We start from the raw sequence: 23,701 nt of genomic DNA, 5'->3' as shown, positions 1-23,701 counted from the left end.
CTAAAAATGTCAACAAAAGAGAATTTTTATGAATATAATTCTAAAAGCTTAATTTGTTAGGAGCTGACAAAAAATAAAAAATAAAAGAAAAACAAAAACATTACAAAGAAGAAAAAAACGCAACTCGATTCAGAAAGTGTAGCCAACAATAATTCTCAAAAATAAAATCTTATGTTGGGGGCTGTATTTCAGTCTGAGACCACATTCAGTAAAATTCAGCATGTATTATGATTGAAGTTTTTCTGTGTGGTAGTTTCATTTGTTCTAAGTGAATGGTTGTAAATGGTCGCTCCGTTTCAGCAAACAAGTGGCACAGTCTGGTACGGCAGCGTTGGCCACAGTGCCAGGTGCCTGATTCATGATAGAGTCCCTACCCTTACATCACCTGCCAGTTATTGTGATCTTACACCGTGCAGTGACGGGCTGAGGTCACTGGTTCACAATAGAGTTGGCAACAATCCCGCTATAAATGGGACTACAAAGAAATCTATGTTTAAAGGGAACCAGTTTACCCCAAAATAATTGGTGGCAACAAGTTGTATAGAGTATTGCAAGATTTTTATTATTACCTAAAACAGTTTTCTTATTGTGTATGTTTTTATTTTCTGTACATGATTATGGGGGAAGGCATCTTGCATGAGCTTCTCCTTTGCTCTGAGCAACACTGTAGAAATATGGCTTTTTAATAACCAAATGGACCAAAGGAACCTATAGTCTAGAGTAGTGGTCTCAAACTGTGGCCCTTCAGATGTTGCAAAACTTCAACTCCCAGCATGCCCGGACAGCCAACGGCTGCCCGGGCATGCTGGGAGTTGAAGTTTTGCAACATTTGGAGGGCCAAAGTTTGAGACCGCTGGTCTAGAGATTGCCACTAGACCTCTATAGGAGAGAGAGCATTATGGTTATTGTGTAGGGAGGTGGAAGAGATGAGCTATAACATTAAAATAATAAGCCAGATAATATTCACCCTTCCCCATATCACAGATAATGGTCTCCCCCCCCCATATCACAGATAATGGTCTCCCCCCATACCACAGATAATGTTCTCCTCCCCCCCCCTCCCAATATCAGAGATACTATTCCTCCCCTATATCACAGATAATGGTCTCCCCCTCATCACCGATAATGGTCTCCCTAATCACATATAGTCTCCTCCCTCATCACAGATAATGGTCTCCTCCCTCATGACCGAAAATGGTCTCCGCCCTCATCACCGAAAATGGTATCCCCACATATCACCGATAATGGCCTCCCCCCTCATACCGCCGATAATGGTCTCAATCCCCTCCCCCCCACACACATCACCGATAATGGTCTCCCCCCATGACACAGATAATGGTCCCCACCATTAAAGATAATGTTCTCCCCCAATCACAGATCATGTCCTCCCTCAATCACAGATAATGGTCTCAATCCCCCCCCCCCCCACACACAAACATCACCGATAATGGTCTCCTCCCTCATCACAGATAATGGTCTCCCCCCCCCCCCATGACACAGATAATGGTCCCCACCATTAAAGATAATGTTCTCCCCCAATCACAGATCATGTCCTCCCTCAATCACAGATAATGGTCTCCACCCTTACAGATTATGTTCTCCCCCAATCACAGATCGTGTTTCCCCTCAATCACAGATAATGGTCTCCACCATTACAGATAATGTTCTCCCCCAATCACAGATAATGATCTCTACCATTACAGATAATGTTCTCCCAATCACAGTCAAGGTTTTGCCTAGAAGTCTGACTGACTAGTAAATTGGTTTGCTTCTCCTCCTCTTAGTAGAAAGGAGACCAACATCCAGTGTAGAAATTATTTTACGTTTATAAAACTACTCCACTCTGCATTATTTTAAAAATTTTCCCAGAAACCGCCCCCCCCCCCCCCCCCCCCCACACACAAAACTTGTGCCTTTGTTCCATTACTTAAATTGCAGAAATTCTGCCTCTCTAGTTAGGGCTAGTTCACACTATGGAACCGTGCAAGAATTCAAATCCTCACCTAAAGTTCTGCCAAATCATGGCAGAAAAAAAAAAAAAAAAAAAAAACTCTGAAGGCAACGGGAGTGTACGGATTGCACCTTGAAATTCTGTAGTGTAAACTTCAGAAAGTCTTTCCAAAATTTGGCTCAATCTAAGGGTACGTTCACACAGGCAGATTTGCGGAAAATCTGCTGCAGACAGCCAAGAAGAGCCCGCCCCTTTTCAAATATGCAGCGAGAAATCCCCAAATAAATCCACCTGTGTTACCGTACCCTTAGGCTGGATTCACACGCCAACATTTCTGTGCTGAATTCTGCATGAATTTATAGCCCATTCACTTCAATGGAATTCCTGCAGAGGAAATTCTACTGTGTGAATGGGACAGCAGAATCCCATTGAAGTGTATTGGCTATAAATTCATACAGAAATTCTGGAGTGTGAACATAGCCTTAGATTGACACATTCAGACAAATTCAGAGCAGAAATTCTGCCGTGTGAATCCATGAACTAATTTTCTGCTGCAGATTTGCTTTAGCTGAATTTGCTGCCCATTAGGCTGGGTTCACACTGCAGAATTTATGGGCAGAATTTCTGCCTGAGATCGAGCCAGCGGCACTAGGACCGTGTGGCCTGCATTGCCGTCCCCATAGATGGCAGATTTCTGAGCAGATCTCCCAAAAGATCCCCCCAGAAATGCATTGCAGTCTATGGGGGCAGCCATGCAGTCTCCTCGGTCCTAGCGCTGCCGGCTCGATCTCAGGCAGAAATCCTAACCAGAAATTCTGCAGTGTGAACCTAGCCTTAAAGTCAATGGTCAGCAAAATCTGCTGAAGCAAATCTGCAGCAGAAAATCCACTCGTGAATGAGCCCTAAGGCAACATTCACATGAGTGGATCCCCCAGCGTGTAATACGCTGCAGATCCGCCGCTGAAGGACCGTTGTATGCTGCCTTTACAGGTGCCTGCTCGGTGCGGCAATACGCAGCTACAAGCAGAAACACTGCGATGTACGATATACTCTCACATCGCGGAAGCTCTCGGCCTAGCTCAGAGGAGGGGGAGTGGCCGCGATGTGTGCGAGTATAGCGTGCATGCGCAGCGACTCGCATATCGCTTCAGTGTGTCTGCACGTAGCAGCGTATTGCCCCTCCAAACAGGCACCTGTAAAGGCAGCATACAGAGGTCCTTCAGCGGCGGATCCGCAGCGTTATACGCGCTGGGGATTCGCTCGTGTGAACGTACCCTAAGGGTGAGTTCCCACATGTGTATTTTCTGCTGCAGTTTTTCTTCAGCAAATTTAAACTACCCATTAAAGTCAATAGGCAGCAAAATCTGCAAAAATACGCACGTGTGAACGCACCCTAAGGGTACTGTCACACAGACTGATTACCTGCATATTTTCCACAACATATTTGCTGTGGAATTTACCTGAGCCTGATGAAGCGCCTCGGCGCGATAACTGCCCGTCGATCCATACCCCCGCGTCCACGCCACCTGCCTCCCCACACCTCGTCTCCCATTGATGTTCATCTGAACCAATAAAGAAGCCGACCCTGCAATCTCTGAGTGAGTGCTCCGTATTTCTTCTTCTTGTCCTATATGAATTGTCTACATATTCTCTGACGTGATCGGCACCAGCACAGATTATTGTCAGCTTCAAGGGAGCCGTACTGCTACCTATTAGCAACGCACAGCCCAGAATCTACACAGGTGGTGCCCAGTTTTTCTATTGCTGAAAGATTTTCTTCAGCAGATTTAAACTACGGTACCCATTAAAGTCAATGGGCAGCAAAATCTGCAAAAATACGCACGTGTGAACGCACCCTAAGGGTACATTCACACAGACTGATTACCTGCATATTTTCCACAAAATATTTGCTGCGGAAAATCCGCAGCGGATTTTGTTACCACAGACTTGAAATGGGTCCAAAGGAAAAACTGCAAATCTGCCTCTACTGCGGATTTTATGCTGACCCGTTAAAGTCAATGGTAGCAAAATCCGCATTCAAATGCCACAATTTCTGCATGGAATTTTACATGAAAATTCTGCATGAATTTATAGCCAATTCACTTCGTTGGAATTCCTGCAACGGAAATTCTGCTGTGTAAATGGGAGAGCAGAATCTCATTGAAGTGTATGGGCTATAAATTCATGCAGAAATTCTGGCGTGTGAACATAGCCTTAGATTGACACATTCAGACTATACCAGTTCAGCAAGATAACACTGTGTTATCCCCAGCAGACGAGTTTGAGAGCGTTAACACTTGTAATTATACAGGCTTATTACCCAGTAACAAACATATTTTTGTATGATATTAAACCCTTGTTAAGTAGAGGTAAGACTGTAGGTCAAGGCTAAATTAAAAAAGTTCAACGTCAAAATACACGGAAGCTCAACAACGTGCTGCCAAATTTTCTTTTGCATGGGACTTCAAAGAACTTCGTTGGACACCCAAGATATAGTGACATGGTAAGACTTTCCGTTTGGCATTTTAAGGGTATACTTAGTCCACACTGCGCCCATCAATCTTTTCCTTTGACCTCGCGCCGTGCCCTTCACCTGCTCACAAGCTAGTCAACATCCGACTGACACTTCAGTTTCTTACACTTCAGCAGACAAATAGCCACGTTCCATGTTCCAATGTTTCCATCATGTGTGCCGCCAGCTGTTGCAAAACTACAACAACCAGCAAGTTAAAGGAGTACTCCGGTGAAAAACTTTTTTTTTTATTTTTTTAAATCAACTGGTGCCAGAAAGTTAAACAGATTTGTAAATTACTTCTATTTAAAAAATCTTAATCCTTCCAGTACTTATTTGCTGCTGAATACTACAGTGGAAATTCTTTTCTTTTTGAAATACAGAGCTCTCTGCTGACATCACGAGCACAGTGCTCTCTGCTGACATCTATGTCCATTTTATGAACTGCCAAGAACAGCATATGTTTGCTATGGGGATTTCCCTTTACCCTGGACAGTTCCTAAAATGATCTGAGGAAGAGGGGAGTCACCCTCGAAACGCGTAATCTGTATGTTTATTATTTTTAAATACATTTTCGTGTATACAATATTCCAAGGTATATATTGCATCATTTTGTGCACCACCTGATGACCTAACCGGCAGGTACTGGATGAATGAGGTTCTTTTCCATTTTCCTTTTGATGACTACGTCAGGACCTATGTGCCTGTGACCTCTGGCTTGCAGCCCCCCTGGACATCAGTGAGTACCCCTATATGGGGTGATATGCGCTACTTCTATTTACATCTGGTGAGCAGCCACCTATAAGTGCTGTGGGTTTCCCCACATTTACACTTGCTGTTTGTGTTTAAGGGTAACACACGAGGCGCCGTTCCCCGGTCTTTTTCTTTTCTTCTATTTCAGTTCCTAAAATGGACAGAGATGTCCACTGAAAAAAACACAGCAACCAGATGTTTGGAGGGAATTTAATAAGGTATTACAGCGTTTTGTGGGGATTTGGGACTCCCTGACAGTTATCAAAAATCGCAGATGCTTAGGCTAGGACTTCTTTTTAAAAAGCAAAAACGAAATACAGTGACCCCCCCCCCCCCCCACCTACGATGGCCCCGACATACGATCATTTCAACATATGATGGGCTCTCAGAGGCAGCATCAACATACGATGCTTTTGTATGTCGGGGCCATCGCATAAACGGCTATCCGGCAGCACAGACTGCTTCAGCTGCCACCGGATAGCAGTTTACGGTGCCCCGTGTGGTCCGCTGACGATCACTTACCTGTCCTCGGGGCTACGGCGCGTCGTCTTCTGGATCCCATGCATTGTCGGCGCTCTCCATCGTCGTCATCACGTCGCTGCACGCACCGTCCCGTCATCCAATAGGAGCGGCGTGCATAGCGACGTGATGGCCAACTTTTTCTTCGCACAGATTTTGATAAATCTCCCCCCTAGTGCCTAGAGGGGCCTTTCCTATTTCTTGTGTTGTTGGGGGGGGGGGGGGGGGGGGGGATTCCACAGTGTGTGTGCAGTGTGACTGGTTGTACTGTGTCGTATGTCAGGCACTGGGCACGAATGGCTGTTTTATGCATCCTACATTTTTATACTGCGGGCATGTTACTATGTCTTCATTGATATTGTGTGTTTTCATTTGTGGGGACATTTTTCCCTGGGAGGACGATGTATTTCCTGAAACCTCTGCCGGACTTTACTGCCTTGGTGCCTTGTTATCTGGTTTTACCTGTTTTTCTTTTGTTGTACTTTAACTTTTATTATTAAAAACAATTTTTTTTTTTTTTTAAGCATTTATCCCAGGGAAAAAAAATTGCATTTCCATACACTTGGAAAAAAAAAGCTGCAAAGAATGCAAGAACACTGGAAAAAGCAGTTATAATTTTTTAGTTTATTTATATATTTTTCGGTGAAAAAAAAAGCTGAAAAAAAGAAAACAATACAAAAGGCTGCAAGCCTGACCTGGCCACGGGTCTGATGGCCTGAATCAACACTTGTCAGTTTGGATCAGACCTGCGGTGACGTTGTGACTTTGGCATATTACAGATAATTCTTTGCATCTGTACTAAAACCACATGTGAATCCACAGCATAGGGCATAAGTGTCTGATCAGGGGGCCCCTGGCGATCTCCGGTGCTGCCCCATGTCAACATGCCCCCTCCACTCATCTCTATGGGAGAGCCAGAGATACACAAGGTTGTCACAAATCTGTGTGTGAGGGGAACTGGAGCGCCAAGCAGACATTTAGGCTAGGTTCAGATTGTGGAATCTCCAGACGGCGCTAGGACCGCGCAAAAAATTGTAGTCCCCAATAGACTGCAATGTGTTCCACGCAAGGACATCCGCCTGAAGAATGGGCTACACCATTCTTCAGGCGGATATTTTAAAGCGGATTTTCCATTCACAAATTCCGCTTCCAAACCCATTCACTAGGCTTGTGCATTTTAGCAAGCAGAATTTCTGCCTGCAATTTCAAAGCGGAATTGCAGGCAGAAATTCCGTGGTCTGAACATAACCTTAGGGGATAAGTACTTCAGTACCTGAGTTCCCCTTAAAGCGTTACTGTCATTAGTAAGAAAATTTAATAAAGTGCTTAAATCTGTGTAATAATGTGCCCTAAGACCTGAATGCATAATATTCATGTGTTAATATGTAAAATACATTTTAATCTATGTATATCTGTGATAAGTCTTCAGAATTTCTCTCTTCCCCTGGAGCATGATGAGCTCCTCTCCTCCCCTCTCCCCTGTCTGCACAAACATTTTTACATTTGCAAAGCATATTGGCTGAATGTATGCTCTATATAACTCTAATGCAGCCATGTGAAACTATATGGTGCAAGGACAAGGAAAACCTGCATTTTTACATTTTCATAGCTTTGTAACCAAAGTGCATGCTTTCTATAACCCTAAAGCAGCCCTGTGGAACCTATATGGTGCACATACACAAGAAATAATTTAATAAAAATGACCAAAGAGAAACCATTTAGCATATAAATAATAGTTTAGCATCTAGTATTGCTTGTAACTGTGCATGTGAAAGCTTCTCTTCTTAAAGACTGCAGGCCTTCTGGATGTTGTCTGTGCTCTGAGGAACAGCATGGAGATAACTGCACCTCCCTCCTCTCAGAGATTTTGGTCCTTTTTAAAAAAGGACCAAAAAGGCTGAATTTTCTGGGTTCATTTGCAAAATAAAAAAAAAAAGACAGAGACCCCTAGTGGCCATTTTTTAAACCTGTTTTTCTCATTTTTAGCAATCAAATGAAGTATTTTTTAATGAAGTATATTAGGAAAATGCTTCGTTTTTTAAGGAAGTATTAAAAAAAAAAAAGTTTTTCTAACGATAGTAATGCTTTAAGGGCTGTGACTGATCCCACATCACAGGTCCAAACATCATAAAGATCTGACAGCAGACTACAGGCCAGACCGACCCTCAGGGGGGCTTTGAGATACCGGAAATACCCCCAGCTACCTACTCTGGTATGGGACAGCTTATGATTGTTACAGGAAGCTGTTGTCTAATAGATTCATTTTGACTTGCACTTTAAAATCTAAAAAAAAAATGACCCCCGTCATATCTCACACAACACTTTACACCGGCTAACAACGTGCAAACCTGAGTCCACACACCTGTTACGGTCACAGATTAGCAGAGGGCCTCCAGCTCCACCTCAGTGTCCGAGCTTCCAGCAGAAGGGGGAAGAATTGCGCACTCGCCCGGCACACACAATAGAGCTGTGCAGAACAGTCACAAGTCATTCAGATCAGTTTTAATGAAGTGGCAGTCGCAGGCGGTAGCACTGGCAGAATAATGTGCCGGCAGGTTTTGCTTTGTAGGTCAGCCAGATTAAACACAACTTGGAAAAGAAAAAGCCATGCCAAGGTCTCAAACAGATCTGTAACATTTCCAGTTAGAAGTTTTATCTGGAAAATATCGCACAAAGCAATTCCCCTATAGTGACAGGACGCTAATCGGATTTCGGGTTTTCCTTCACTTCATTAAGGGAGGCACGAAACATGGAAGGGAATTACTGAGTCTATTGTCAGGGGACAGGAAAGTGGTTAAATGGCTGGTGCCAAAAATACAGTTATGTAACAAGGCCTCAGACACAGCAGTGACCCCTGTATGGGGCACACAGAGTTCTCTTGGTTCTCTATTATGGAGCCCTGGGCACTGTGTCCCTTCATAGAGAACTGTCCTCTGGTGAAATGATGCGGAAATATCGCGACAAATTATGTATACGAAACTATGGCGCACATTACAAGTAGCACTGTAGGCTTATTGCATGTAATTATTCAAAATATTGGTAATATTACGGCATTTTTTGTAGTTAAAACTGATTGGCTATCAATACTGTTGATCCAAATGGAAAACGTAATTGGCCGACTTGTTTGAACCAACACGAGAAAAACCTTCATAGTCCACACGAGTAATGGTGTAAACACTGACCTCAGCCATCACCTATTTAGAGTAAGAATATCCAGCTTCACACATCCTAATGTCGCTGCAGATTTGCTGCAGCAGGTTTTACTGCTTATTGATATTCCTAGGTTTGATTTCTAAAACTTCTTCAGTAAACTGGAATGTGGAAACACACCCGAAGGGTCTAGTCACACAGCAGAATTTCTGCAGGTGGATTCCGCCTCAAATTAAAACCCAATAGACTTCTATGGGATTCCACACTCCCATTCACACTACTGAATTTGCGCATGCGGATTCCTCACAAAATCTGCACAAGCCAAAAACCACCCAAATGAACGTGGAAGCGGAATTGGTGCAGAAATTCTTCCATGGAATAGACCCTCAGGGTGTGTCCCCATGGCAAAGTGTCTGTGCGGAATTCCGCCAGAATATTCCATGTGGATATTGCACTGCAACAGACTCCCATTGATCAGGATTCCATAGAATTCTGCTGCACTGTGCACACAGAATTCCATTGAAGACAATGGAGGGGAATTATCAAAACCTGTGTAAAGGAAGAGTGGTGCAGTTGCCCATAGAAACCAATCAGATCGCTTCTTTCATTTTCAGAGGCCCTTTTTAAAAATGAAAGAAGCGATCTGAATGGTTGCTATGGGCAACTGCACCACTCTTCCTTTACACTGGTTTCGATAAACCTTCTCCAATGGGAGACTGTTGCGCCAGAAACTTTACCCATAAATTCTATAGGGTGCATGGGCCCTAAGATTACAGTGTAAATTCCTCCTAAGGGTAGGGTTACACGTGTATTTTACGCTAGCAAAGTCTATGGGAGTAATAATAAACACCCACAGACTTTCCTAACAGTGAAATAGACAAGATATACGCTACATGTGACCCTACCCTAAAGGGTGCCGATAAATGGAAATGTAAAAAAGGCATAAAACGGAATTTCCATTCCGGAAACATCTGGCACGGAAATACCAAAGTGTGCACAGCGCAGCAAAATCCTGTTGAATTTAACGGACTCTGCTGCAGCGGAAATGGCTCGGAACTTCCGACGTGTGAACATGGCCTCAAGATAACGGGATGGTTTTATTTGAGCAGAACTGAAACAGATTTTATTGCTAAATTGCCATAGTGTGAATGGGGCCTAAGGACATGTTCCCATGTTCAGGTTTTTTTTTCATGCAGGTCTAAAAATCAGAATGCAGTAAAAAAAATAAAGTGACACTTCTTACCAAAAGAGCATCAAGTTTGGTACAGAAAAATGCATCAGATAGCATAAGCCCTATTGTAATCAGCGTCCCAAAGTTCAAGAGAATCCACAGCATGCAAATGGAAACCAGCAATGGGTACGCTTCGTTTTCTAATGCAAATGTTGCAAAGTTTTACGTAAAATCCGCCTCGTGAACCTGTCCCTAGATCAGACAGCAACTAGACCACTAAGGGTCAGAACACACTATGTTTTGGCCCCGTTAATCGTATCCATTTGCATCCCGCCGAAAACGGGATTCCGACATATATTGTTAAGGGGCACAGCGGACCCCATTCACTTCTATTGCCGAAAGGAGTCACCTTGTCGCGCCTTTCGGGACATGTGCGCCATTTCAAAAGTGTAACAGTCCCTGTCAAGAGTGCACTTAAAATAGCGAATAGTAGAGGGGTGACTGGCAGCAGAAGTGAATGGGGGGCGCTGCTTACATTAACAGTATTCGTCGGTGTCATGCCCAAGGCCTGATTACGGAACCATACATGTGTATTATAATTGTATTTGTGTATAATGTATAATCTAAGACATGGGTGAGGGTTCATTCAGACTGTATCGGTCTTGTGTATTCCAGTTTTATTTGGGGGGAGGGGGGCTGTTGGTGGTATACTTCCTTTGAAGTCAGGCACTCTGGCCATTATAAAACACACTAAGATAAGCAAGCAGGAAAGAGGGATGGCAGTCTCCCCCCCCCCCCCTCCTTTGTGGGTCAGATGAATTCTCTGTTCCCTCCTAAAAACCCACTATAAAACTGAGATGCTGGACAAACCCTTGCTCAAGCCTGTAGCAGCTGACAAGACTAAGGGTACGTTCACACTAGCGGATTTTCACAGTGTATTTCACTGCGCATCCGCTGGTGAAGGCCCGCTTTATGCTGTCTTTACATGTGCCTGCTTGTAGTAGCAATACGCCGCTATGAGCAGACACACTGCGATGTGCGAGTCGCAGTATACTCTCACATCGCGGGAGCTCTCTGCCTAACTCAGAGCAGGAAGAGTGGCCGCGATGTGCGAGTACGCCGCGCACAACGCTGCAGGGTGTCTGCTTGTCGCGGCGTATTCCCGCTATGAGCAGGCACATGTAAAGACAGCACAGAGTGGGTCTTCACCAGCGGATCCGCAGAGTAAAATACGTGTGAACGTACCCTAAGATACAGCTGGACTCTCACTCACAAGGACTGCTATACTATTACGGTGTAAGGACTTTTCTTTTTGTTTTCTGAACTTGTCTTGCTGAACTCTTATTTATTTTTGTACCTCTCTTTCTTTTATACCTAGCACTGAGATACCTTTTTTCAGATTAAATGTTTAATCAGCTCTGGTCTTTGATCTCTAAATATAGGCGCTCACCTTTCTGAAGGAAGTTCTGGTGAAACACGGTTATCAAAGGGTTAATTTGGTGACTTCCTGGGACTAGTAATGGATACCCAGAGGTCTGGTGGCTTTAACCCTTGCACCATCACACTCTCTCTAGCGTCTTTGGCTGGACCGATAGGGTGTCATCGCGACAGTCTGAATCACGTTTTCGGTGGGATGCCGACGGATACGATTAACAGGGGGGGGGGGGGGGCCAAAACGTAGTGTGCTCAGACCCTAAAAACCCTTGCAACACACCTATGTAGTGGCTGTACCCTGCAGGTGCACAGTCCAACTCCTTCGCTTTCCTGCCTAATGCATTCCTCCCTTTCATGGGCTGCAGCTGTGTACAGACTGGGCGCTACCTGAAAATCACACACCGAGCTCTCCAGATAAAAGCTTCAAAACAGATAAAAGTGGCCAAAAACGACTAAAAATAAAATTGCAGAAAACACTAAATAGATCTGGATTAAACTTTGTGACATATTTAACGTTAATGAGGCAAAGTCTACCTAAGCTTATAATCAGATCTGTCTAATCTGTCTGCAGCGTACAGCAAAAGGAAGAACGAGATACAATGCAAACACATACTATCTAGAATAAGTCACTGTATAGGAGCGCGGCGAGAAATGTTACTCCGAAAATCAGATGGCGCTCATTTAGTCAAATCCTGGGAGTCACTAACCTGGATCCTCCGGGCATATGACACTTCCCACATAGCTGGAAATCCATCGGTTCCTAAACATTGTTGACCACAGTGTGTATATATGTATATACTAGATATATACACCCAGGAGTAGAAGAGATGCAAAGAGAAGACCCCCCGGCTCTAGGCCCGTTCCAGCAAGGAGAGACTGAGCAAATTTCCCAATCCTGCACCGAAGCTGTCAGGCTGGAGAGACTAAGCACAGCGAGTGCATAGCAATGGGGCTGGGGAGCCGGAGCAAACCAAGCCCGTAATCAGATTACACACAGAAATTAGGAACTCAAGTGCACATTGGGTCAGACGCTGCCGAAAAAAAAAAAAAAAGTGCAGATTTTGGCCAAATTGAAGCCTCCGCTGGAGAAATGACACAGAGAAAAAAAAAGATTAAAAAGAACAACGCGACAGAAGGAAGTGAAAAATCCAAGACTGAGAGACAAAAAAAAAAGTGTAGTGCTGCTATCTCTCTTCCAGGGCTCAACCCTCCTATAAGGACAGTGCAAAGATTGCTGTGTTAAGGAGCTAATAATACAGCCAGGTAGGCACGTGCAGTCCTGTGTAAATGCTATACACTCACCGGGGGGGGGGATCAGAGCTCTGATGGATGACACCGCTGCACATGTGCTTTATATTATGTGTAAAATGGGACAGTAATCTCTCTATTAAATCTCCAGGAATGACAGGGGGTGGTCATGGGGAATGATGTAAAAAGACAATGCGGGGGGGCTCAGCTGCTCTGGCTAATTGATTAGGAGAGTGTTTCACAACCAGGGTGCCTCCAGCTGTTGCAAAACTACAACTCCCAGCATGCCCGGACAGCCTTCGGCTGTCCGGGCATGCTGGGAGTTGTAGTTTTGCAACAGCTCAAGGGGGCAATGGTTGGGAAAAACCGCCTTCAAAAAGGGGTACTCCGGTGGAAAACATTGTTTTAAAATCAACTGGTGCCAGAAAGTTAAACAGATTTGTAAACGACTTCTATTAAAAAAAAAATCTTAATCCCTCCAGTACTTATCAGCTGCTGTATAATACAGAGAAAGTTCTCCCTGTTAAAGGATGAAAAATTAGACTGAGTATATATATTTTTTTATATTCTGATGTTTTTGTAGTATTAGCCATCACGCCCCCTCCCATAGGCTTGCATCGAGGGGAGGAGAGTGACGTCACACGGAGGCGAGGCGTGACGTCACACGGGGGCGGAGGCGTGACGTCACACGGGGGCGGAGGCGTGACGTCACACGGGGGCGGAGGCGTGACGTCACACGGGGGCGGAGGCGTGACGTCACACGGGGGCGGAGGCGTGACGTCACACGGGGGCGGAGGCGTGACGTCACACGGGGGCGGAGGCGTGACGTCACACGGGGGCGGAGGCGTGACGTCACACGGGGGCGGAGGCGTGACGTCACACGGGGGCGGAGGCGTGACGTCACACGGGGGCGGAGGCGTGACGTCACACGGGGGCGGAGGCGTGACGTCACACGGGGGCGGAGGCGTCACGTCACACGGGGGCGGAGGCGTCACGTCACACGGGGGGCGGAGGCGTGACGTCACACGGGGGGCGGAGGCGTGACGTCACACGGGGGGGCGGAGGCGTGACGTCACACGGGGGCGGAGGCGTGACGTCAGACGGGGGCGGAGGCGTGACGTCACACGGGGGCGGAGGCGTGACGTCACACGGGGCGGAGGCGTGACGTCACACGGGGGCGGAGGCGTGACGTCACACGGGGCGGAGGCGTGACGTCACACGGGGGCGGAGGCGTGACGTCACACGGGGGCGGAGGCGTGACGTCACACGGGGGCGGAGGCGTGACGTCACACGGGGGCGGAGGCGTGACGTCACACGGGGGCGGAGGCGTGACGTCACACGGGGGCGGAGGCGTGACGTCACACGGGGGCGGAGGAGTGACGTCACACGGGGGCGGAGGAGTGACGTCACACGGGGGCGGAGGAGTGACGTCACACGGGGGCGGAGGAGTGACGTCACACGGGGGCGGAGGCGTGACGTCACACGCCTCAGGCCCTGTGGTCGCCGGTAATCAGACCCGGAGCGAACATGCTCAGGGACTGATTTTAACTGGGGTGTGCAAGATCAGGGGGGGTCCCCAGCGGCGGGATCCCCGTGACGAGGCATCTTATCCCCTATCCGTTGCATAGGGGATAAGCTGTCTAAGCGCCGGAGTACCCCTTTAAAGGGTACTCCACTGGAAAAAAAAAATGTTTTTTTTTTAAACAACTGGCGCCAGAAAGTTAAACAGATTTGTAATTTACTTCTATTTAAAAATATTAACTCTTCCAGTACTTAGCTGCTATATGCTCCACATGAAGTTCTTTTCTTTTTGAATTTCTTTGACAATGACTTATCCTGCATAAATTAGTTCAGCTTTCAGGTGCTCCCGTGGGCTGGAAAAGGTGGATACAGTCCTAGGAGACTCTTTCCTAGGACTGTATCCACCTTTTCCAGCCCAACGGAGCACCTGAAAGCTGAACTAATTTATGCAGGAAAAGTCATCAACTGCCGAGCCGAGAAGTTTGTGACAAAATCGAATTTACTGTAAGTTCGCTCATCTCTAACCTCTATCCATGCCAGGAACTGGGAGTTGTAGTTTTGCAACAGCTGGAGGCACGCTGGTTGTGAATCACCGGATCAGGCTATAACCTATGCCTTGACCTTGACACGGATTACATACACCAAGCTGGTGAAAGCAGTTTATACAAATTGAGCAAAAAGATTTTGGATGCATTCAAACGTTCAGGTTTTTAATTGCAATTATTGCATACAAAACACAGCGAAAGACGTGCGAAATGTCTACCCAGAAAACACGGGCGGACGTGCCCCATCTTTGCATGTTCCGGCGACGCTAGGACCGCGTGGACATGCCCAGCTTCTATAGACAGCAATGCATTTCCGAGCGGGATCCGCAGAAACAATAAACAGGTTCACTGTATTTGTGGATGCCGAAATCGGGGTTTCCGCGGCAGAAATAGATAGGATTCTGCTGCAGCAGAATTTCCGAACAGAATCATTTTTCCAGAGAATTCCGCTCAGAGATTCTGCTGTGTAAACATGGGGTATAAAAGAAAGACTGAGGCTTCCCTTGCTGTCAAAAGCCAATTCTTGACTTTGCCTTCAGTAATTGCAATTAAAAACCTGACAGTGTGAACATAGCCTCAAGAAAAAAAAAAAAAAAAAACTCCAGTTAATTGGATTCCGAGCACTCCAATTCACACTCTGCAGTAATTATACATGCATTATATGACATGCTGCATTTTTATTTTCTGGTGTTCCAAACGCTTAGAGCCGGAGCTTGTGAAGTCATAGCCCCGTCCCCTCATAGCACCACACCCAACCCACTCAATGCTGTCACGCCCCCTCCCATAGACTTGAATTGAGGGGGCTGGCCGTGACATCACAAGGGGGCGCAGTATTGTCATGACATGTAGTCGTGACCCTTCAGACATAGAGCGAACATCCCTCTGTGCAGCTGCCACAGGTGGGTGTCTGCATGAGAGATTGCGGGGGTCCCCAGCAGCGGGACCCCCGCGATCAGATATCTTATCCCCTATCCTTTGGATAGGGGATAAGATGTCTTAGGGCCGGAGTACCCCTTAAAAGCTGACAATCTGCAGTTAAATCACATCTTGTTCATTTCATTTCAAATCCATTGTGGTGGTGTATAGAGCCAAAAATGTTAGAATTGTGTCGACGTCCCAGTATTTATGGACCTGACTGTGTACTGTGTAATATACTATCTAAATAAAACTGATCTACAACGAAACATTAGGACTGGTAGAAAGCCTTAGGGTACGTTCACACGGTGGAGTGTCCATGCGGAATTCCGCACTGCCATTTTGCTGAAGCAGCGTCCCATTGATTTCAATGAGATTCTGCTGCACTGTGCATAAGGCAGAATTTCTTGTTTATTTCCCTTGGAAATGCATTGCTGTCCTAGTGGCCACCGCAACTTTCAAATGTGCGGAATGTCTGGGCAGAAATTACGCATATTTTACTACGTTGTGTGAACATACCCTTAGGGTATGTTCACACAGCAAATTTCCAAGCAAAATCCAGTGGAAAATTGCATTGCTTTCAATGGGATTCTGCTGCACAGTGCACATGGCCGAATTTCAAATTCCAGCATAATTTCTTTTATGGCAGAGATCCCCAACCCAGTCCTCCAGGCCACCAACAGTCCTGGATTAGAATTTTTCCAAGGTCTATTTCAATGGAGTAACTGGGAGAAAAAAAAACGGAAGATTGGTGAGACTCAAGTACTGGGATGGGTACCACTGCCATAAATAACAGCCTAAATGTAATTCTACCACACCCCAAAAAATTGACAATACATAAACTGGCGCCACCAGTATTAAAATGTGATTAACAGTTTTCTCCATCCCAAAGTCCAGAAACTCCAGAGAACAATACATTTGTCCTAAGGTAATAAACACTAAGGCTTATTTATCCGGAACAGAATGTGGGCGGCCATTGCTCATGATCAACAGTAAAATAAACATTCTGCACTCGCGCTCATTTATATTAACCAGGTGGACAGGACTCTGGTGGTTTTTAGGCTTCCTCTTAAAATTGGCCGATTGACTCCTCTGGAAATCCCAGCCCGCCTCTCGCTGAGTGTTAAGGCTTTGTGGTCTGGCAGTGCAACCTGTTTTGTGCTCTGTTTATACCTCAAATCCCCTATATTAAAGGACATCTGCAGTGGAAAAAACGTATTACCCATACACAGAAAAGGGGATAAGTGTTTGATTGCGGGGGATTCGAATGCTGGGACCCCCGCGATCTCCTGCATGAGGCCACGGCTCTGCCGCGGCTCTCCCGCATGACGCGGCGGCCGACACGCCACCTCCATGTAACTCTATGGGAGAGGATGCAGCATTCGTGCCTCCCCTCCTCTCCCATAGAACAGTATGGGGACGGGGAGGGGGCATAACAGTCGACCTCTCAGATCGACACTACGCGCTTTAGCACTCACACTGAGCGCTAATGCTGGGACCCCGTTTAGGAGATCGCGGGGGGTCCCAGCAGTGGGACCCCCCGCGATCAAACACTTATCTCCTATCCTGTGGATAAGGGATAAATGTTTTCTGCTGCAGTTGCCCTTTAAGTCACTTTACATAGGAAAGCAATGGACACAGAACAGACTAATGAAATTACAGAGAATGATGCCCGGGAACAAAAGGACTCACAAAAGCCCACCCCAGGCTTTAGGATCTCCAACCTGAATGTCTGGGGAGTAGGTGGTGACTCATGAATCGGCGGCACGTTGAGGCCTCTGCTGACATCACGAGCACAGTGCTCTCTGCTGACATCTCTGTCCATTTTAGGAACTGACCAGAGCAGCATATGTTTGCTATGGGGATTTTCTCCTACTCTGGACAGTTCCTAAAATGGACAGAGATGTCAGCAGAGAGCACTGTGCTTGTGATGTCAGCAGTGTTCCAAAAAGAAAATAATTTCCTCTGTAGTATTGAGCAGCTAATAAGTCCTGGAAGGATTAAGTTTTTTTTTAATAGAAGTAATTTACAAATCTGTTTAACTTTCTGGCACCAGTTGATTTAAAAAAAAAGTTTTCCACTGGAGTACCCCTTTAATGTAAACTATCATGGGAGAGGATACTTGATCTGTACAGTTTGGTTCCTTTGCTTGGACAGTACTCCACTTTGTTTAGCAGATGTTCAGTTTGTGGGGTTTTCCAAAACAACTTCTTCAAAACTGTTTCCACACAGAACTAAGGCTCTGTTCACATCTGTATTTTAAGTTCTATTAGTGTAGACTCCACAACTTTTAGGCTATGTTCACACCACAGAATTTTCCCACAGATTTTGCTGCAGTAGAGTCCTGTTGAATTCAATGGGATTCTGCTGCACTATGCACATTCCTGTTCATTTTTTCTGCAGACTCCGAACAGAATGAATAACTGTCTAGGAGACGGCACATTCCTGTGTGGTCCTAGCGCCGGCAGTCTCCGGAATGTCTGCACAGAGATTTTGCATGCGGAAACCTTCATGAGATAGCTATGATATTTTTTTCCATCAGAAACTATGGAACCCAACCAACCCCATTATAACTCAATGAGATGCAGTTACAATCTGGATTGACATATAATTCCCAATCATGTTGTACGGCTCTTTAAAAAGGGGGTATCCAGTGTTCTACAAAATCTAATGTGGTACTGGGGCAAAGGGAAAATAGAAAACAAACAAAAAATAAAAACATAAAATTACCTAGTCACGATACCCCCCACAGCTTTGATTCTGCTTTGTCCAGATCACCGAACCAAATGATATGCCAATGGCCGGGGCAGCACCACTAAATGAACAACTAAATGATCCAGCACTTAAAAGGACTGCAGCTTTATTGATAAATCCTCTAAAAACAGCATGGAACAAATACACCAGGTCTGACATATCTTGACGCGTTTCGAGTGCATGCGCTCGAAACACATCAAGATATGTCAGACCTGGTGAAGTTGTACCATGCTGTTTTTAGAGGATTCCTCAATAAAGCTGCAGTCCTTTCAAGTGCTGGATCATTTAGTTATTTATTTAGTGGTTGGGCACGGAGAGTCTGAGTGTGGATCTGTGCATGGGACACAGTAGGGGAGCTGGACTTTCTTTACCTTTTCCTGCATGCCGGGGCCTTACACCTAATGCAAGTAAGTTTTTACTTCTACTTGCTTCATGCTGACCCATGCCCCTGATCAATTAATGGCATATACTCAAAGCCAATAGTTTATCCCAATTACAGCACATGGATAGATCCTTATATTCCTGTATCACATGTAAATCTAGTAGTGAATATATATATATATATATATATATATATATATATATATATATATATATATATATATATATATAGTGCTAACAGATTCCACAGCACTTTACAATTTTGAGGGTTCAAAATTAGTAAATAGATGTATGGGTGCTGCCAGCATTGTTGCAGAGGTCAGTGCTCAGACCATACGCAGCACACTGCATCAAATTTGTCTCCATGGCCGTCCCAAAGGAAGCCTCTTCTAAAGATGATACACAAGAAAGCCTGCAAACAGTTTGCGGAAGACAAGTAGACTAAGGACATGAATTACTGGAATCATGTCCTGTTGTTCCGATAAGGCAAAGATAAACTTATTTGGCTTAGATGGGGTCAAGCGTGTATGGCGGCAACCAGGTGAGGAGTACATAGACAAGTGTGGCTGTTCTACAGTCAAGCATGGTGGTGGGAGTGTCATGGTCACGGGGCAGCCTCAAACAGAGGGTGGGGGGCACAAGGTCTCTAACATTCACCAGCTCCGTGATGTCATCCATGAGGAATGGAAGACGACTCTGGTAACAACCTTTGAAGCTCTGGTGAACTCCATGCCCTGAAGGCTTAAGACCGTACTGGAAAAAAAATGGAGGCCACAAAAAATCTGGAAACTTTTGGCCCAATTTTGACAAGGGGTGTAACCACTTTTGTTGTCAAGGTTTAGACAGCAATTGTGTGTTACATTATTTTGAGGGGACGCAACATTAAACACTGATATACAGGTTGTGGACTCACCACTTTACATTGTAGAAAAGGGTCATTTCTTCAGTGCTCTCACATGAAAAGATACTGTATATATAATGTAAGGGGTGGAGTCACTTATGGGAGATACTGTATATATAATGTGAGGGGTGGACTCACTTATGGGAGATACTGTATATATAATGTGAGGGGTGGAGTCACTTATGGGAGATACTGTATATATAATGTGAGGGGTGGACTCACTTATGGGAGATACTGTATATATAATGTGAGGGGTGGACTCACTTATGGGAGATACTGTATATAATGTGAGGGATGGACTCACTTATGGGAGATACTGTATGTATAATGTGAGGGGTGGACTCACTTATGGGAGATACTGTATATATAATGTGAGGGGTGGACTCACTTATGGGAGATATTGTATATATAATGTGAGGGGTGGACTCACTTATGGGAGATACTGTATATATAATATGAGGGGTGGAGTCACTTATGGGAGATACTGTATATATAATGTAAGGGGTGGAATCACTTATGGAAGATACTGTATATATAATGTGAGGGGTGGAATCACTTATGGGATATACTGTATGTATAATGTGAGGGGTGGACTCACTTATGGGAGATACTGTATATATAATGTGAGGGGTGGACTCACTTATGGCATATACTGTATATATAATGTGAGGGGTGGACTCACTTATGGGATATACTGTATGTATAATGTGAGGGGTGGACTCACTTATGGGAGATACTGTATATATAATGTGAGGGGTGGACTCACTTATGGGATATACTGTATATAAAATGTGAGGGGTGGACTCACTTATGGGATATACTGTATATATAATGTGAGGGGTGGACTCACTTATGGGATATACTGTATATAATGTGAGGGGTGGACTCACTTATGGGAGATACTGTATATATAATGTGAGGGGTGGACTCACTTATGGGAGATACTGTATATATAATGTGAGGGGTGGACTCACTTATGGGAGATACTGTATATATAATGTGAGGGGTGGACTCACTTATGGGAGATACTGTATATATAATGTAAGGGGTGGAATCACTTATGGGAGATACTGTATATATAATGTAAGGGGTGGAATCACTTATGGAAGATACTGTATATATAATGTGAGGGGTGGACTCACTTATGGGATATACTGTATGTATAATGTGAGGGGTGGACTCACTTATGGGATATACTGTATGTATAATGTGAGGGGTGGACTCACTTATGGGAGATACTTTATATATAATGTGAGGGGTGGACTCACTTATGGGAGATACTGTATATATAATGTGAGGGGTGGACTCACTTATGTGATATACTGTGTATATATAATGTGAGGGGTGGACTCACTTATGGGAGATACTGTATATATAATGTGAGGGGTGGACTCACTTATGGGAGATACTGTATATAATGTGAGGGGTGGAGTCACTTATGGGAGATACTGTATATAATGTGAGGGGTGGACTCACTTATGGGAGATACTGTATATATAATGTGAGGGGTGGACTCACTTATGGGAGATACTATATATAATGTGAGGGGTGGACTCACTTATGGGAGATACTGTATATATAATGTGAGGGGTGGAATCACTTATGGGAGATACTGTATATATAATGTGAGAGGTGGAATCACTTATGGGAGATACTGTATATATAATGTGAGGGGTGGACTCACTTATGGGAGATACTGTATATATATAATGTGAGGGGTGGACTCACTTATGGGAGATACTGTAAATATAATGTGAGGGGTGGAGTCACTTATGGGAGATACTGTATATAATGTGAGGGGTGGAGTCACTTATGGGAGATACTGTATATAATGTGAGGGGTGGAGTCACTTATGGGAGATACTGTATATATAATGTGAGGGGTGGAATCACTTATGGGAGATACTGTATATATAATGTGAGGGGTGGACTCACTTATGGGATATATTGTATATATAATGTGAGGGGTGGACTCACTTATAGGATATACTGTATATATAATGTGAGGGGAGGACTCACTTATGGGATATATTGTATATATAATGTGAGGGGTGGACTCACTTATAGGATATACTGTATATATAATGTGAGGGGTGGACTCTCTTATGGGAGATACTGTATATATAATGTGAGGGGTGGACTCACTTATGGGATATACTGTATATATAATGTAAGGGGTGGACTCACTTATGGTATATACTGTATATATAATGTGAGGGGTGGACTCACTTATGGGAGATACTGTATATATAATGTGAGGGGTGGACTCACTTATGGGAGATACTGTATATATAATGTGAGGGGTGGACTCACTTATGGGATATACTGTATATATAATGTGAGGGGTGGAGTCACTTATGGGATATACTGTATATATAATGTGAGGGGTGGACTCACTTATGGGATATACTGTATATATAATGTGAGGGGTGGACTCACTTATGGGAGATACTGTATATAATGTGAGGAGTGGACTCACTTATGAGAGATACTGTATATATAATGTGAGGGGTGGATTCACTTATGGGAGATACTGTATATAATGTGAGGGGTGGAGTCACTTATGGGATATACTGTATATATAATGTGAGGGGTGGAGTCACTTATGGGAGATACTGTATATAATGTGAGGGGTGGACTCACTTATGGGAGATACTGTATATAATGTGAGGGGTGGACTCACTTATGGGATATACTGTATATATAATGTGAGGGGTGGACTCACTTATGGGAGATACTGTATATATAATGTGAGGGATGGACTCACTTATGGGATATACTGTATATATAATGTGAGGGGTGGACTCACTTATGGGATATACTGTATATATAATGTGAGGGGTGGACTCACTTATGGGATATACTGTATATATACTGTGAGGGGTGGACTCACTTATGGGATATACTGTATATATAATGTGAGGGGTGGACTCACTTATGGGAGATACTATATATATATATATAATGTGAGGGGTGGACTCACTTATGGAATATACTGTATATATAATGTGAGGGGTGGATTCACATATAGGAGATACTGTATATAATGTGAGGGGTGGACTCACTTATGGGAGATACTGTATATAATGTGAGGGGTGGACTCACTTATGGGATATACTGTATATATAATGTGAGGGGTGGACTCACTTATGGGAGATACTGTATATAATGTGAGGGGTGGACTCACTTATGGGAGATACTGTATATATAATGTGAGGGGTGGACTCACTTATGGGATATACTGTATATATAATGTGAGGGGTGGAGTCACTTATGGGAGATACTGTATATATAATGTGAGGGGTGGAGTCACTTATGGGAGATACTGTATATAATGTGAGGGGTGGACTCACTTATGGGAGATACTGTATATATAATGTGAGGGGTGGACTCACTTATAGGAGATACTGTATATATAATGTGAGGGGTGGACTCACTTATGGGAGATACTGTATATAATGTGAGGGGTGGACTCACTTATGGGAGATACTGTATATATAATGTGAGGGGTGGACTCACTTATGGGATATACTGTATATATAATGTGAGGGGTGGACTCACTTATGGGAGATACTGTATATATAATGTGAGGGGTGGACTCACTTATGGGAGATACTGTATATAATGTGAGGGGTGGACTCACTTATGGGAGATACTGTATATATAATGTGAGGGGTGGACTCACTTATGGAAGATACTGTATATATAATGTGAGGGGTGGAGTCACTTATGGGAGATACTGTATATATAATGTGAGGGGTGGACTCACTTATGGGAGATACTGTATATATAATGTGAGGGGTGGACTCACTTATGGGATATACTGTATATATAATGTGAGGGGTGGACTCACTTATGGGAGATACTGTATATATAATGTGAGGGGTGGACTCACTTATGGGAGATACTGTATATATAATGTGAGGGGTGGACTCACTTATGGGATA

At 44.4% G+C, this 23,701-nt stretch overlaps 1 protein-coding gene across 5 annotated transcripts in view; it reads right to left on the bottom strand.

Annotated features, from left to right (window-relative positions):
• The window catches only part of SVIL (supervillin), a 316,448-nt gene that overhangs the window by 150,077 nt on the left and 142,670 nt on the right, over positions 1-23,701 (bottom strand). The window contains exon 1 of one of the 5 annotated variants that reach the window (XM_056519429.1): positions 12,198-12,371. The exons of the other annotated variants lie outside the window; for them this stretch is intronic. Coding sequence (XP_056375404.1) covers positions 12,198-12,258 — 61 coding nt within the window. The 5' untranslated portion in view covers positions 12,259-12,371. Of the gene's footprint in view, positions 1-12,197; positions 12,372-23,701 lie in introns of those variants that run through there. 5 annotated transcript variants of the gene reach the window in all.

The sequence above is a fragment of the Hyla sarda genome, chromosome 5 (genome assembly GCF_029499605.1).
Source record: "Hyla sarda isolate aHylSar1 chromosome 5, aHylSar1.hap1, whole genome shotgun sequence".
NCBI classification, from domain to species: Eukaryota; Metazoa; Chordata; class Amphibia; order Anura; family Hylidae; genus Hyla; species Hyla sarda.
The sequence above is the reverse complement of the archived record's forward strand: the minus strand, read 5'-3'. Positions and strand labels throughout refer to the sequence as shown.